General features: G+C 37.2%; 1 protein-coding gene across 7 annotated transcripts in view; it reads right to left on the reverse strand.

Moving 5' to 3' along the window:
• PAK3 (p21 (RAC1) activated kinase 3) overlaps positions 1 to 14646 on the reverse strand; it is a 294267-nt gene that overhangs the window by 25594 nt on the left and 254027 nt on the right. For all 7 annotated transcript variants that reach the window (XM_073013449.1, XM_073013446.1, XM_073013448.1 and 4 more), the window contains 5 exons: positions 13073 to 13121; positions 9460 to 9572; positions 7644 to 7761; positions 6102 to 6201; positions 5404 to 5600 (listed from right to left, as the gene is read on the reverse strand). In XM_073013449.1, the coding sequence (XP_072869550.1) occupies positions 5404 to 5600; positions 6102 to 6201; positions 7644 to 7761; positions 9460 to 9572; positions 13073 to 13121 (577 nt within the window). The remainder of the gene's footprint in view (positions 1 to 5403; positions 5601 to 6101; positions 6202 to 7643; positions 7762 to 9459; positions 9573 to 13072; positions 13122 to 14646) is intronic.

A 14646-nucleotide genomic window follows, 5' to 3' on the forward strand; every position in this document is an offset into this window, starting at 1 on the left:
ACCTTGAATTTCTTCTGTTCAGTGTTACCTGTTCATGGTGATTGTACTGAACTGTGCAAAACCCTCCATTCCTTGAATAGATGGGTGTGCCACTCTCATGAAGGATATATTCTTAGGAGAGTGCTGAATCCAACCTCCCTTCATGAGTAGGCAAAAAAAAAAAAAAAAAAAAAAAAAAAAAAAAAAAAAAACCTCTAAACATCCTTTCTCTGTTTTTCCTATCATACTACTTTACTATCCATATATACATTTTCATATATATATATATATTTCTTACAATGAACTGGACACTGTGCTAGGTGTTATTCATTCAGTTTCCATACTAACGCTGTAAGATAGATATAGTTCTCATTTTACAGATAGGAAGCAGGCTTAGAAAGGTTTTAAGTAACTTGCAGACAGTCACAGAGCTTGCAGGTTATAGAGCCAGGACACACCCAGATCTGCCTGACTACAAGACCAAAATTTTTCACATCAACATGCTACCCTGTACTCTACTACTCTGTCTTTCTTCCACTTCCTTCCTTCTACCTCTTTCCACCTCAAAGCACACATTAGTGGATGGTTGTAGTGTTGGAAGGATATTAAAGAAAGGACTAATCTGGCACTCTTTTATACTCCTCTTAAAGCTCTTGATTATTTTCTATTTTCTCACATATGGCCTGGGCACCAGGATCCAAGAAAACGCTGCTCCGTGTAGGCTCATGTTAGATCTTTTTTCTCTCCAATCTCCCCACGGTTTCAGCGACTACATTTTAAAGATTCCAAATAAGAGCATACAGCCTGAGACATTGTGTTTCCTTCAAGAGAACATTAGGAAAACATATTTGAAATCGAAACCAAAAAAAGTACTCCTGATGCCTAGAAGAGACAAAATTAGAATAGGGCTAGCTCTATATGGGCTTGTTGATTGATTAATTGAAGGTTGATCACACATACAGAGAGTAATGAGCAAACTTAGAGTAAATCCTTATCAGTGGAATTCAACAGGGTGGTCTTTCTGACAGGTCTTTTTGTTGCAGACTTAATGTAGGCTTCCTGAACCTTGTGGTTTGTTAATCTGCAAGTACTTGTTTAGATATCAAGCGGTGGAATCTAAGATACAAGCTGTTAATTATGAGTTCTAATCCCAGGCTAGAAGATGCCTATAAAGATCAAAACCTGTTTCCTTTTTTCTAATAATTAGCAGCCTAGCTAAAGAGAGATCAATTGTAATTGGGGAACTGAAGAAGGTAATAAATCCATTACCGAGACTAGTTGTTTTACAGAGCCATTTGTTTAATCCTTAAAATTTGCAGGTTGTAAATTACTCATTAGAAGGCAGAAAGCAAAATAGCCATAATCCATTTAGTGCCTCCAAACTCCAAAGACTTAGGGGAGGAAATCCATAGAAACAAGACGTCTGATGTGTTCTTTCACTGCGATTTCTTAATGGGCAAAGGTGGTTAAACAATAAGGAAACGCCCATGTAATTATCCTGATGTGCTGGAACATAGGTCAGGGGTGGACTTGATTAAACCCATGGAGGGCTATCCCACAAATGGTGGGAAAATGCTCCTTCTTTTCCACTCAGCCCTGAAGGCAGCTAATCAATGTGCACATCTCATTTCCAGATTGTTTCATGAGATCAGAGAAATAGCCTATAGCATTCATTAGGGTATTCCCTCCTATCTGTTGTTTTCTAATCAGCACAGGGAACAAAACAAGAGGCCAAGTATCAGAGAGGAGTTAGGAGACAGCCAGGAGGAAGCTGTCCTCCTCTCCATACATAGGGAACGCTGCTCCCAACTACAAAATGTTTAACTGCAAAAACAACTAGACAGTTAGTTTATAGGTCTCTTTACATGCATAGAAAGCCACATATATTTGGTTTGCATATGGATTTTACAAGCTTTATATGAAAACTCTTAACCATTTACTAAGAACAATGTTTTTTTTTCTTTTTGCATACCACAGATACAATTCAATTTTAGACTCCTAGTGGTAATGATACAGGCAATATACAAGATGCCTATGATACTAGCACTGCGCATGAATTTTAGAGTAGAATTTGAATCCGTGCATATTTTCTTTTTTAAACAATGTGATGCCTGTTATATATACAAAACACAACTTCTGTTAATAGCTCACTGCTGGGCTATACACAACAAAATACCTATGGCTCACTTCTGCACTGAGTAAGCATTTCTTTCATACCTCTTTCCTTTTCTCCACATGATCAATAACACATCTCCAAAATAAGATGATAGGGTTAGGTTGTGAAATGAAGTTTTTCTCTTTGCAGGGATAACAAAATCACGTGAAGATCAAATCTCTGATTTTGTGGTAGCAAAGTGAGTTAGCAAATGCAAACTGTTTCCTATCATTTTCTACTTGACAATCTAATTAAGTTTGTGATTTCACCAGGTTAGCACTATGTCTATCTCTGTGTTCCATTCAATACCCACTAAGCTGTTGTTAATCAATAAATCATTACTGATAATGAAGGAAAATCCAATTTAAAAATTACAGCTGTTCTGGAAATGCATTTATTTACTTTGTTAAAGTAATTATAAAGCAAGTGTTTTTTAGATTGATCATTTAACCATGTCATGTAATAAAAGTACTTTCTGCCCACATCTAACTTAAAAAAAAGCTACATATATTTTACATTAGAAAGCTATACTAAGGAATCTTAAAGACCCTTGTCATTAAAAATACAATCAAAGCATGTTAGAAAAATGTTAAAAGTCTTAGCCAGAATAATCAGGCAAGAGAAAGAAATAAAAGGCATCCAAACAGGAAGAGAAGAAATTAAACTATCTCTCTTCCCAGATGAAATGATTCTATACCTAGAAAACCCATAGTCTCTGCCCAAAGGCTTCTAAATCTAATAAACAACTTCAGCAAAGTTTCAGGATACAAAATCAATGCTAAAAAACTTAATAGCATTTCTATACACCAACAACATCCAACTAAGAGCTAAATCAATAGCACAATCCCATTCACAACAGCCCTAAAAAATAAAATACCTAGGAATACAGCTAACCAGGAAGGTGAAAGATCTCTACAACAAAAATTACAAAACACTGATGAAAGAAACCAGAGATGACAAAAACAAATGGAAAAACTTTCCATGTTCTTGGATAGGAAGAATCAATATTTTTAACATGGCCATACTGCCCAAAGTAATGTACAGAATCAATACTGTTCATATCAAAATACCGACAACATTTTTCACAGAATTAGAATAAACTATTCTAAAATTCATGTGGAACCAAAAAAGCCCCAATAGCCAAAGCAATCCCAAGCAAAAACAACAAAGATGGAGGCATCACATTACCTGACTTTAAACTACACTACAAGCCTACAGTAACCAAAACAGCATGGTACTGGTACAAAAATAGACACATAGATGAATAGGACAGATGAGACAACCCAGAAACAAAGTCGCACACCCACAACCACCTGATTTTTGACAAAGTCAACAATAATAAACAATAGGGAAAGGACTACCTATTCAATAAACGGTGCTGGGATAACTGGCTAGCCATAAGCAGAAGATTGAAATTGGATCCTTTCCTTTCATCATATGCAAAAATCAACTGAAGATGGATTAAATACTTAAATGCAAAACCTAAAGCTATAAAAACCCTAAAAGAAAATCTAGAAAATACCATTCTGGACATGGGCCCTGGCAAAGATTTCATGATAAAGACTCCATAAGCAATTTCAACAAAAATAAAAATTGACACATGGAACTTCATTTAAGTGAAGAGCTTCTGCACAGCAAAAGAAACTATCAATCATGTAAACAGACAACCTACAGAAATGGAGAAAATATTTGCAAACTATGCATCTGATGAAGGTCTAATATCCAGCTTCTATAAGGAACTTAATAAGCAAAAATCAAACAACCCCGTTAAAAAATGGACAAAGGACATGAACAGACACTTCTCAAAAGAAGATATACATATGCCCAACAAGCATATGAAAAAATGCTCCACATCACTAATCATTAGAGTAATTCAAATCAAAATCACAATGAATACCATCTTACACCAGTCAGAATGGTTATTATTAAAAAGTCAAGAAGGGGCTAGGCACAGTGGCTCATGCCTGTAATCCCAGCACTTTGGGAGGCCGAGGCAAGTGGATCAGTTGAGGCCAGGAGTTTGAGGCCAGCCTGGCCAACATAGTGAAGCTTGTCTTTACCAAAAATATAAAAAATTAACCAGGCATGGTGGTGCATGCCTGTAATCCCATCTACTTGGGAGGCTGAGACACTAATAACTTGAACCTAGCAGGCGGAGGTTGCAGTGAGCCAAGATCATGATCAGGCCATTGCACTCCAGCCTAGGCAACACAGCAGACTCTGTCTCAAAAAAAATAAAAATAAAAATAAAAATAAAAATAAAAAAAAAAAAAAAGTCAAAACATAACAGATGCTGGCGAGTTTCAGGAGAAAAAGGAATGCTTATACACTGCTGGAGGGAATGTAAATTAGTTCAGCCACTATAAAAAGCAGTTTGGAGACTTCTCAAAGAATTTAAAACTATCATTCAACTCAGCAATCCCATTACTGGGTATATACCCAAAGGAATATAAATCATTCAACTCAGCAATCCCATTACCGGGTATATAATCAAAGGAGTATAAATTGTCCTACAATAAAGACATACACACATGTATGTTCATTGCAGCACTATTCACAGTAGCAAAGACATGGAGTTAATTTAGATGTCCATCAACAGTGGATTGGATAATGGAAATGTGGAACATATATACCATAGAATACTATGTAGTCATAAAAAAGAATGAAATCATGTCCTTTACAGCAACATGGATGCAGCTGGAGGCCATTATTCTAAGCAAATTAATGTAGAAACAGAAAACCAAATGTTACATGTTCAGTCATAAGTGGGAGCTAAACATTGAGTACACACAGACTCAAAGAAGCGAAAAATTGACACTGGGGCCTACTTGAGAGTGGAGGGTGGGAGGAGTCTGAGGATCTAAAAACTCTACTCCATTCATTACCTGGGAGATGAAATAATCTGTACACCAACCCTAACAGCATGGAATTTACCCTTGTAATAAACCTGCATATGTACCCCCTGCAAACCTAAAATAAAAGTTGGAAGGAAAAAAGAATTAAGTGAGAAAAAGAGAAAAAAAAAGGGTAGTTGCTCTTTCTCAAAAAAAAAAAAAAGAAGAAGAGAGAAAGAGAAAAGGAAAACTGTTGAGACATTGTAAGATAAACTTTAAAAAGCTTACAGTAAATTTGAAAATTATAACTTGGTGCTTCTATGTTACTGGTCTCAGAAAAGAGCCCATTCTGGTCACTTTTGGTGGAAGCTAGAAATGATATTTGGCCTTTCCCCTTTGCTGGGAATAAAGTACCTGACTTCTCTTCTGACTTACCCTGAGTGGATTTTCATTAAGGTAAGGGGGTTCACCTTCCACCATTTCAATTGCCATAATTCCCAGAGACCAGATATCAACTTTCGGACCATAAGCTTTTCGAGTCACCACCTCAGGTGCCATCCAATATGGGGTTCCCACCATAGTGCTTCGTTTACTTTGCTCAGGAGTGATCTGGGCACAGAACCCAAAGTCAGCTGCAGAGAAGAAAAGCCAGTTAAAATAAGCCCAAATTATTTTCCTTTTCACAATATATCACTTTCAGATATGGCTGTATCTTCCTTTGTTACACACTGAGTTTCCACAACTGCCTAGCTCATACCTTTTTGTTAACTGATGTCTCAGCTGGTCCTGATTTTAAGAAGGTCTGAAATAATTGACTAATGTGATGTCATTTTTACTAGACTTCAATCTAATTCCTCCTCATCACTGTTTTCTCAAACTTACAGAATTTTTCAGTTTCCTAATTAGGTAGTTGTCATTTATTCATTCCACAAGTCACTAGAAATTCTGAAATATTAAATCCAAAAAATGTGGTCACAATAATCAGGAACAGTGTTAGAAAAATTCTTTACTTCAAATTGGGCTGTAACTTCTTTCAAATAAATCACTTTCAGTAACCATTATCTTCTTAAGACATACAATAAAAGAACAGAAATTCCCTGATACTCTAACACCACCTGAACCAAAATACCTACTCAATTTAACAGAGCCATCCATCCCGAGAAGAATATTGTCACTCTTTATATCTCTATGGATCACCTGGTTTGAGTGCAAGAAATCCAAAGCTTGCAGGCACTATTAAATCAGAAAAAAAAGTTCTAATTATATCACAAATAATTTTTTAATACTAAGTTTTATTTCTAGATAAGTTTTGGGCAGGGATATAACTTTATTTTGTCAAGTGAAATCGATTACTGAATGCTTCAATAACACCACTTTAAAGTCACATTACCATTTACATCAATGATGCCACTTAGCATTATACATGCTAAGTATGATGGCTGACACATCAGACTAGGACATGAAGAATGATAATGTGATAAATAGCACCAATCCTTAATACAGGCAAACTAACCAATTAATATACTTTGGCCCAGTTATTTGGAGGATTCAGCTTGGTCTTCTACAGCTGTGGTAAGCTTCATTGTACATGGTATGATTTGATTCAGAAGTTCTGGAGTGAAACCCAGGAATCTACATTTAAAACAAGTGCCCCAAACTATTTCTAATGGGTATCCAGGTTTGGGAACCACTCCGAGGCTGTGAAGTAATAGGCACTTGTTTGGAAATGCCTTTGCAGTGTAATGCTGGAAGAAGGAAACCACAGGCTCAGGGTAGTAAGTTCGATTTATGGCATGAATAGAAAACATATATGTTTGGTGGATATGTGGGGTGGGGAAATGATAATGAGAGGAGAGCAAGGAAGGAAGAAATTTAAGTGAACAACTTACAAAAACAAAACAAAACAAACAAACAAAAAAAACAAAGATTAGCTGATATCACTTAGTTTTGTTTTTCTATCATTGGTTTTCAAGTTTCAGTGAGTCAGAGTTCCTACTTTTGTTGATAGAAAACCTCACCAAAATAAATGGGATAGCTTATAATGCCTAAGATGAGACTCCAGTAAAAAGTGTGTGTGTGTTTTAATAGTCAACATAATAAATGTAATAATATATCTTTAATTTAGTTTGAAACCCCTTAGGGGTATGACGCTTACTGGAAAAGAGACAGACTGTCAGGTCCACTGTGGGGCTGTAAGGGAAGTTCAGATTGTACTGTGAAAGCAACTGCTTTCTGGGCTGAGGGAAGACCTCGTTTAAATTGCCTTATAAAAATGATGAAAATATAACTTATTTTACATGGCTCATATTACACATGCAGGATAAAACAAGTATCATGTAAAAACTTCCCCAAATTAGAAAGAAGTGTTATGCCAATATCACTGTTTCCCATGTTCACCGAAACTACAGCATGTGGGTTTAGATATGGCACCTCACGAATGACATAATGGAACTAAAAGATTCACAAAAGGCAGCTAAAATAAACAAGGGGCTCAGGAGGGTGATGCTGGGGAGTGCTATTGGGACAGAATTTAAATTGAAGTTGGCCTCTCCAATTGTTTTCAGTGGAAAAGTTCTACTATTGTTACTTTAATGACATAAACATTCTGAATAATCAGAAACGAAGAACTGCCAATTTTGGTGTTCTTCTCAGCTGGAAATGCTCTATTTGCTTACCTCTCTGCAGACAGCTGCTATCTGTCCTTCATCCATGCAGGTCTCTGTGACCACATCAGTCAGAGAGCCACCAGCCAAGTATTCCATGACTACCCATAGTTCATCACCCACCAAGTAGCTATAACAAGAAAAGAAAAGACTTTGCCTTATGACGCTAAAAAATTGGAGACTCTGATATTCCCAGGCCTCAGTTCTGATAGAAATCAACTCTGAGTTGTGCCATGCCCGTTACCTTTCAGAAGGTATTGAGGGGCATACCTCAAGTGATTAAATATGGAGCCAAGGGTCACCAGAGCCTTATAATTCAGGCAAAGAGAGCATGAGGTTATTCAAATCACCTGACACCATCTGAAGGCACTTCAGCAGTATAATCAGGTCTCTCTGAAACCTTGCTTATCAAGAAAGATGAATTATAGGAAATGGAGTGACCCCAATGTTCCCACTCTGCCCTAAGACCCATATCAATGTGAAGCAAGATTTTCTATTCAGTATTGTTCAAACTGTGGTGTCCATAAAATTCACCTGGAAAACCTGTTAAAAATAAAACTTCACAGTCCAGTCCTCATCTTATTATTTATGGAAAGCAGCCTAGAATTCTGCATTTTTTATAAGTGTAGATGCATTTTTTTATTTTTTTATTTTTTATTTTTTGCAAAATTACAAACACAGAATGACTTTAGGTTACTCTGTTGCAGGTGGTTCCTAAGTTACACTTTAGAAGACACTGATCAAGACTGTAAAATTTGTGGCCAGGTGGAGTGGCTCACGCCTGTAATCCCAGCACTCTGGGAGACCAAGGTAGGTCGGTCACCTGAGGCCAGGAGTTTGAGACCAGCCTGGCCAACATGGCAAAACCCCATCTCTACTAAAATACAAAAAATTAGCCGGGTGTGGTGGCGCACATCTGTAATCCCAGTTACTTGGGAGGCTGAGGCAGGAGAATTGCTTGAACCTAGGAGGCAGAGGTTGCAGTGAGCTGAGATCATGCCACTGCACTCCAGCCGGGGCGACAGATCAAGACTCTGTTTAAAAAAAAAAAAAAAGACTGTAAAATTTGACCCTCTTTTCTCCCAGGTTTTCCTTCTTCTGTAACATTGGTCTACCTGGCCCAAAAAACAGAAAACAGCATTTTAAGCTTATTGAGGTATTGAGGTTGAAGACCTAGATTTAGTTTCTTTGTATCACCTTCAGAGAACACAGCACAGTGGTACTAAACAAACTCTTTTTGAAATTGAATGAGACAGATGTTAACCAGAAGTGAAGAGTTAGTGCTGCCTTTAAATACCTATTTACAACACACTGTTAATACCACTGATGAAAGAGACATTAATTACCTGGTTTAGGAAAAAGGTTTGAGATTAAAGTCTGAATTCCCTAGACCTCACTGTCAGTTAATCACAAAGCACCCATTAAAGCCATTATAGCGGGCCATGGTAGTCAGCCTTCTTCACTTAGACTCCCAGAAATTGTACTGGCTCCAAACAAACACTTGATGTAATGTTTAAAACACCACTACTCCTTCCTATATGCAATGGTCTATTTTCTGCCAAAATAGAGCTGTGATTCTCAAAATGAAATTATACAAACTTCTTGTATTTACAACCAAGACCATAAAATGTTTCTTCAAGTGTCTGATACGTGGACAAAGCTAAATGAGTGCAAGTTTAGCAATAGATCTAATACTCTACTACATTGTAGCATTTGAGAAATATTTGCAGAATGACTGTTAAATAAACGAATCCCAAATAAAGTAATTTGCCAAGAAAAAATGACATCCCACAAAGAATACAAGTACATAACGAGACAAAACACTTACCTATCTAAATAATTAACAATATTAGGGTTCTTATTTTCCCTCATGACCAGAATTTCATTAATAATTAATTCCTTCTTGGGTTGCTGTTGAAGGTTCATCTGCTTTATGGCCACCTGAATGGCAATTAAAATACAAGAATGAATTACAATCATTATAATAAACATGAATATTCATATTTTGGGGGACACAGAGTGAAACATACACATACTTTATTTACTAAGCTCTTTCCCTGTGCCACAAACTCATGCCCCCCACTTTTATTTTTGGTTAATCATGGGTAAACCACTCACTTCAGAGGCTTTGGGCACCAATGAAGGAAACACCTATCTATAAATGCCCACAAGAGAAAGCAGGAAAGATCTAAAATTGACACTCTAACATCGCAATTAAAAGAACTAGAGAAGCAAGAGCAAACACATTCGAAAGCTAGCAGAAGGCAAGAAATAACTAAGATCAGAGCAGAACTGAAGGAGATAGAGACACAAAAAACCCTCCAAAAAAATCAATGAATCCAGGAGTTGGTTTTTTAAAAAGATCAACAAAATTGACAGACCACTAGCAAGACTAATAAAGAAGAAAAGAGAGAAGAATCAAATCGATGCGATTAAAAATGATAAAGGGGATATCACCACCGACCCCACAGAAATACAAACTACCATCAGAGAATACTATAAACACCTCTACGCAAATAAACTGGAAAATCTAGAAGAAATGGATAATTTCCTGGACACTTACACTCTTCCAAGATTAAACCAGGAAGAAGTTGAATCCCTGAATAGACCAATAGCAGGCTCTGAAATTGAGGCAATAATTAATAGCCTACCAACCAAAAAAAGTCCAGGACCAGATGGATTCACAGCTGAATTCTACCAGAGGTACAAGGAGGAGTTGGTACCATTCCTTCTGAAACGATTCCAATCAATAGAAAAAGAAGGAATCCTCCCTAACTCATTTTATGAGGCCAACATCATCCTGATACCAAAGCCTGGCAGAGACACAACAAAAAAAGAGAATTTTAGGCCAATATCCCTGATGAACATCGATGCAAAAATCCTCAATAAAATACTGGCAAACCGGATTCAGCAACACATCAAAAAGCTTATCCACCATGATCAAGTGGGCTTCATCCCTGGGATGCAAGGCTGGTTCAACATTCGCAAATCAATAAACATAATCCAGCATATAAACAGAACCAAAGACAAGAACCACATCATTATCTCAATAGATGCAGAAAAGGCTTTTGACAAAATTCAACAGCCCTTCATGCTAAAAATGCTCAATAAATTCGGTATTGATGGAATGTACCTCAAAATAATAAGAGCTATTTATGACAAACCCACAGCCAATATCATACTGAATGGGCAAAAACTGGAAAAATTCCCTTTGAAAACTGGCACAAGACAGGGATGCCCTCTCTCACCACTCCTATTCAACATAGTGTTGGAAGTTCTGGCTAGGGCAATCAGGCGAGAGAAAGAAATCAAGGGTATTCAGTTAGGAAAAGAAGAAGTCAAATTGTCCCTGTTTGCAGATGACATGATTGTATATTTAGAAAACCCCATTGTCTCAGCCCAAAATCTCCTTAAGCTGATAAGCAACTTCAGCAAAGTCTCAGGATACAAAATTAATGTGCAAAAATCACAAGCATTCTTATACACCAGTAACAGACAAACAGAGAGCCAAATCAGGAATGAACTTCCATTCACAATTGCTTCAAAGAGAATAAAATACCTAGGAATCCAACTTCCAAGGGATGTAAAGGACCTCTTCAAGGAGAACTACAAACCACTGCTCAGTGAAATCAAAGAGGACACAAACAAATGGAAGAACATACCATGCTCATGGATAGGAAGAATCAATATCGTGAAAATGGCCATACTGCCCAAGGTAATTTATAGATTCAATGCCATTCCCATCAAGCTACCAATGAGCTTCTTCACAGAATTGGAAAAAACTGCTTTAAAGTTCATATGGAACCAAAAAAGAGCCCGCATCTCCAAGACAATCCTAAGTCAAAAGAACAAAGCTGGAGGCATCACGCTACCTGACTTCAAACTATACTACAAGGCTACAGTAACCAAAACAGCATGGTACTGGTACCAAAACAGAGATATAGACCAATGGAACAGAACAGAGTCCTCAGAAATAATACCACACATCTACAGCCATCTGATCTTTGACAAACCTGAGAGAAACAAGAAATGGGGAAAGGATTCCCTATTTAATAAATGGTGCTGGGAAAATTGGCTAGCCATAAGTAGAAAGCTGAAACTGGATCCTTTCCTTACTCCTTATACGAAAATTAATTCAAGATGGATTAGAGACTTAAATGTTAGACCTAATACCATAAAAATCCTAGAGGAAAACCTAGGTAGTACCATTCAGGACATAGGCATGGGCAAAGACTTCATGTCTAAAACACCAAAAGCAATGGCAGCAAAAGCCAAAATTGACAAATGGGATCTCATTAAACTAAAGAGCTTCTGCACAGCAAAAGAAACTACCATGAGAGTGAACAGGCAACCTACAGAATGGGAGAAAATTTTTGCAATCTACTCATCTGACAAAGGGCTAATATCCAGAACCTACAAAGAACTCAAACAAATTTACAAGAAAAAAACAAACAACACCATCAAAAAGTGGGCAAAGGATATGAACAGACATTTCTCAAAAGAAGACATTCATACAGCCAACAGACACATGAAAAAATGCTCATCATCACTGGCCATCAGAGAAATGCAAATCAAAACCACAATGAGATACCATCTCACACCAGTTAGAATGGCGATCATTCAAAAGTCAGGAAACAACAGGTGCTGGAGAGGATGTGGAGAAATAGGAACACTTTTACACTGTTGGTGGGATTGTAAACTAGTTCAACCATTATGGAAAACAGTATGGTGATTCCTCAAGGATCTAGAACTAGATGTACCATATGACCCAGCCATCCCATTACTGGGTATATACCCAAAGGATTATAAATTATGCTGCTATAAAGACACATGCACATGTATGTTTATTGCAGCACTATTCACAATAGCAAAGACTTGGAATCAACCCAAATGTCCATCAGTGACAGATTGGATTAAGAAAATGTGGCACATATACACCATGGAATACTATGCAGCCATAAAAAAGGATGAATTTGTGTCCTTTGTAGGGACATGGATGCAGCTGGAAACCATCATTCTTAGCAAACTATCACAAGAACAGAAAACCAAACACCGCATGTTCTCACTCATAGGTGGGAACTGAACAATGAGATCACTTGGACTCGGGAAGGGGGACATCACACACCGGGGCCTATCATGGGGAGGGGGGAGGGGGGAGGGATTGCATTGGGAGTTATACCTGATGTAAATGACGAGTTGATGGGTGCAGCACACCAACATGGCACAAGTATACATATGTAACAAACCTGCACGTTGTGCACATGTACCCTACAACTTAAAGTATAATAATAATAAATAAATTAAAAAAAAAAAAAAAAAGGAAACACCTATCTCAACCCAGTGCTACCCATTTTTTTTTTAGGCAAAGTTGCTATCAAAGAAGATAAGTGATAAATATGAATAAAAGAAAATAAAAATCAGCATTGAACGTTAGCACTTACCTCTTGTCCTGTTGCAATGTCTAGTGCTGTATAAACAGTACCTGATGCCCTGTGAAGGTGAAAATTATCAAAAGAATAAGCAATCAAGCTGTTACCAATATATTTTACTTGAAATAAAATGTAATTATTTTGAGGGGAGGAAAATTAGCAAACTCAAAATTAAAGTATGAAGAAAAGGAACAACCTTTTAAAAAATATTATTGTGATTAAAAAAACACTTCACAGGAGATCTACCCTCTTAACAAATTTTGAAGTGCACAATATTGGAACAATATTTTTATACAGCAAACACACCTGAAACAATCACAATGTATCCCTTGTGGTGGAGTGTAGGAACTCCAGTCAGACTTTCTGGCACCAGTCTGAGTGTCATGCACTATGCAGTAATAAATTGAGCAAAATGGCCTTGCTTCTTTTAGGAAACTCCTGGAATCCCCTAAATATTTCTTGAATCTTGTAATAACCAATATTGTAGGCCTCTGATTAAACTGAAGAATAGTTTAGGAAAGAAAATACCATCTTTCGCTTAGGCAAGTATAAATTAACCTTCACTTTTACTATAGAAACAGAGTGGTTCTTTTAATATATTTCCAATTTTTAAGACTATCTTCATCTAAAGAATCAATCTCTCTCAGTGCTGTACTGTACTATGGCTACATGAAGCAATAGCAACATGACTTTACTATTGAGCCATTGTTTTCTTATTTTTACTAAATTTCTCAACAACTTCTATGAAGTGTCACTCCAGCCCAATATTCTTTTAAAATCTATCATTTCTGGGCCTGGTGCAGTGGCTTACACCTGTAACCCCAAAACTTTGGGAGGCTGAGGCAGCAGGATTGCTTGAGCCCAGCAGTTTGCGACCAGCCTGGGCACCATGTTGAGATCCAGTTTCTATGAAAAAATTTAAAAATTAGCCAGGTGTGGTGGCACATGCCTGTAGTCCCTGCTTTTCAGGAGGCTGAGATGGGAGGATCACTTGAGCCCAGGAGTTCGAGGTTGCAGTGAACTGTGATTGTGCCACTGCACTCCAGCCTGGGTGTCTTAAAAAAATTAATAAGGAGCCAGTTCATGTCTCAAAAAATTAATAATGTATCATTCTTTATATCTTAGCAGTACTCTTGGTTCCATTCCAACTTTGATTATGGTGTTCCCTTGTTTTGCAAATAGAAATTGTATAGTAAGCTGCATTCACAGTAACTTTCTATGAATCACAAATGCATTCTAAACCACCTCCCACCACCATCCTCAAGAAAAAGAAATAAAAAGTCAATTTTGCTTTTAGTGAATAAAGGAGTTAGAATAGAGATCAGTCCTGTGATTGACTACGCATTGTAATGCTCCAACATTGCTCTGTAAACTTTCTGTAATTATTTCTCTCTTATTCTCTATTTCATCCTTGCTGTTTCGTTTTCTGAGTCCAGGAATTATTTTCTTATGTCAGGCACTTCCTTGTCATTCTTTTCCCTTCTCCTTGGATTAGCCCAAATATTTCTCACAGGTCCAGGAAGTGGACCTGGCTCTCAGGGAGTAAACTTGGTATGTAGTATAAGGCATATCTGACTATTAGTAGA

The sequence above is a fragment of the Chlorocebus sabaeus genome, chromosome X, assembly GCF_047675955.1.
Source record: "Chlorocebus sabaeus isolate Y175 chromosome X, mChlSab1.0.hap1, whole genome shotgun sequence".
Taxonomy (NCBI): Eukaryota; Metazoa; Chordata; class Mammalia; order Primates; family Cercopithecidae; genus Chlorocebus; species Chlorocebus sabaeus.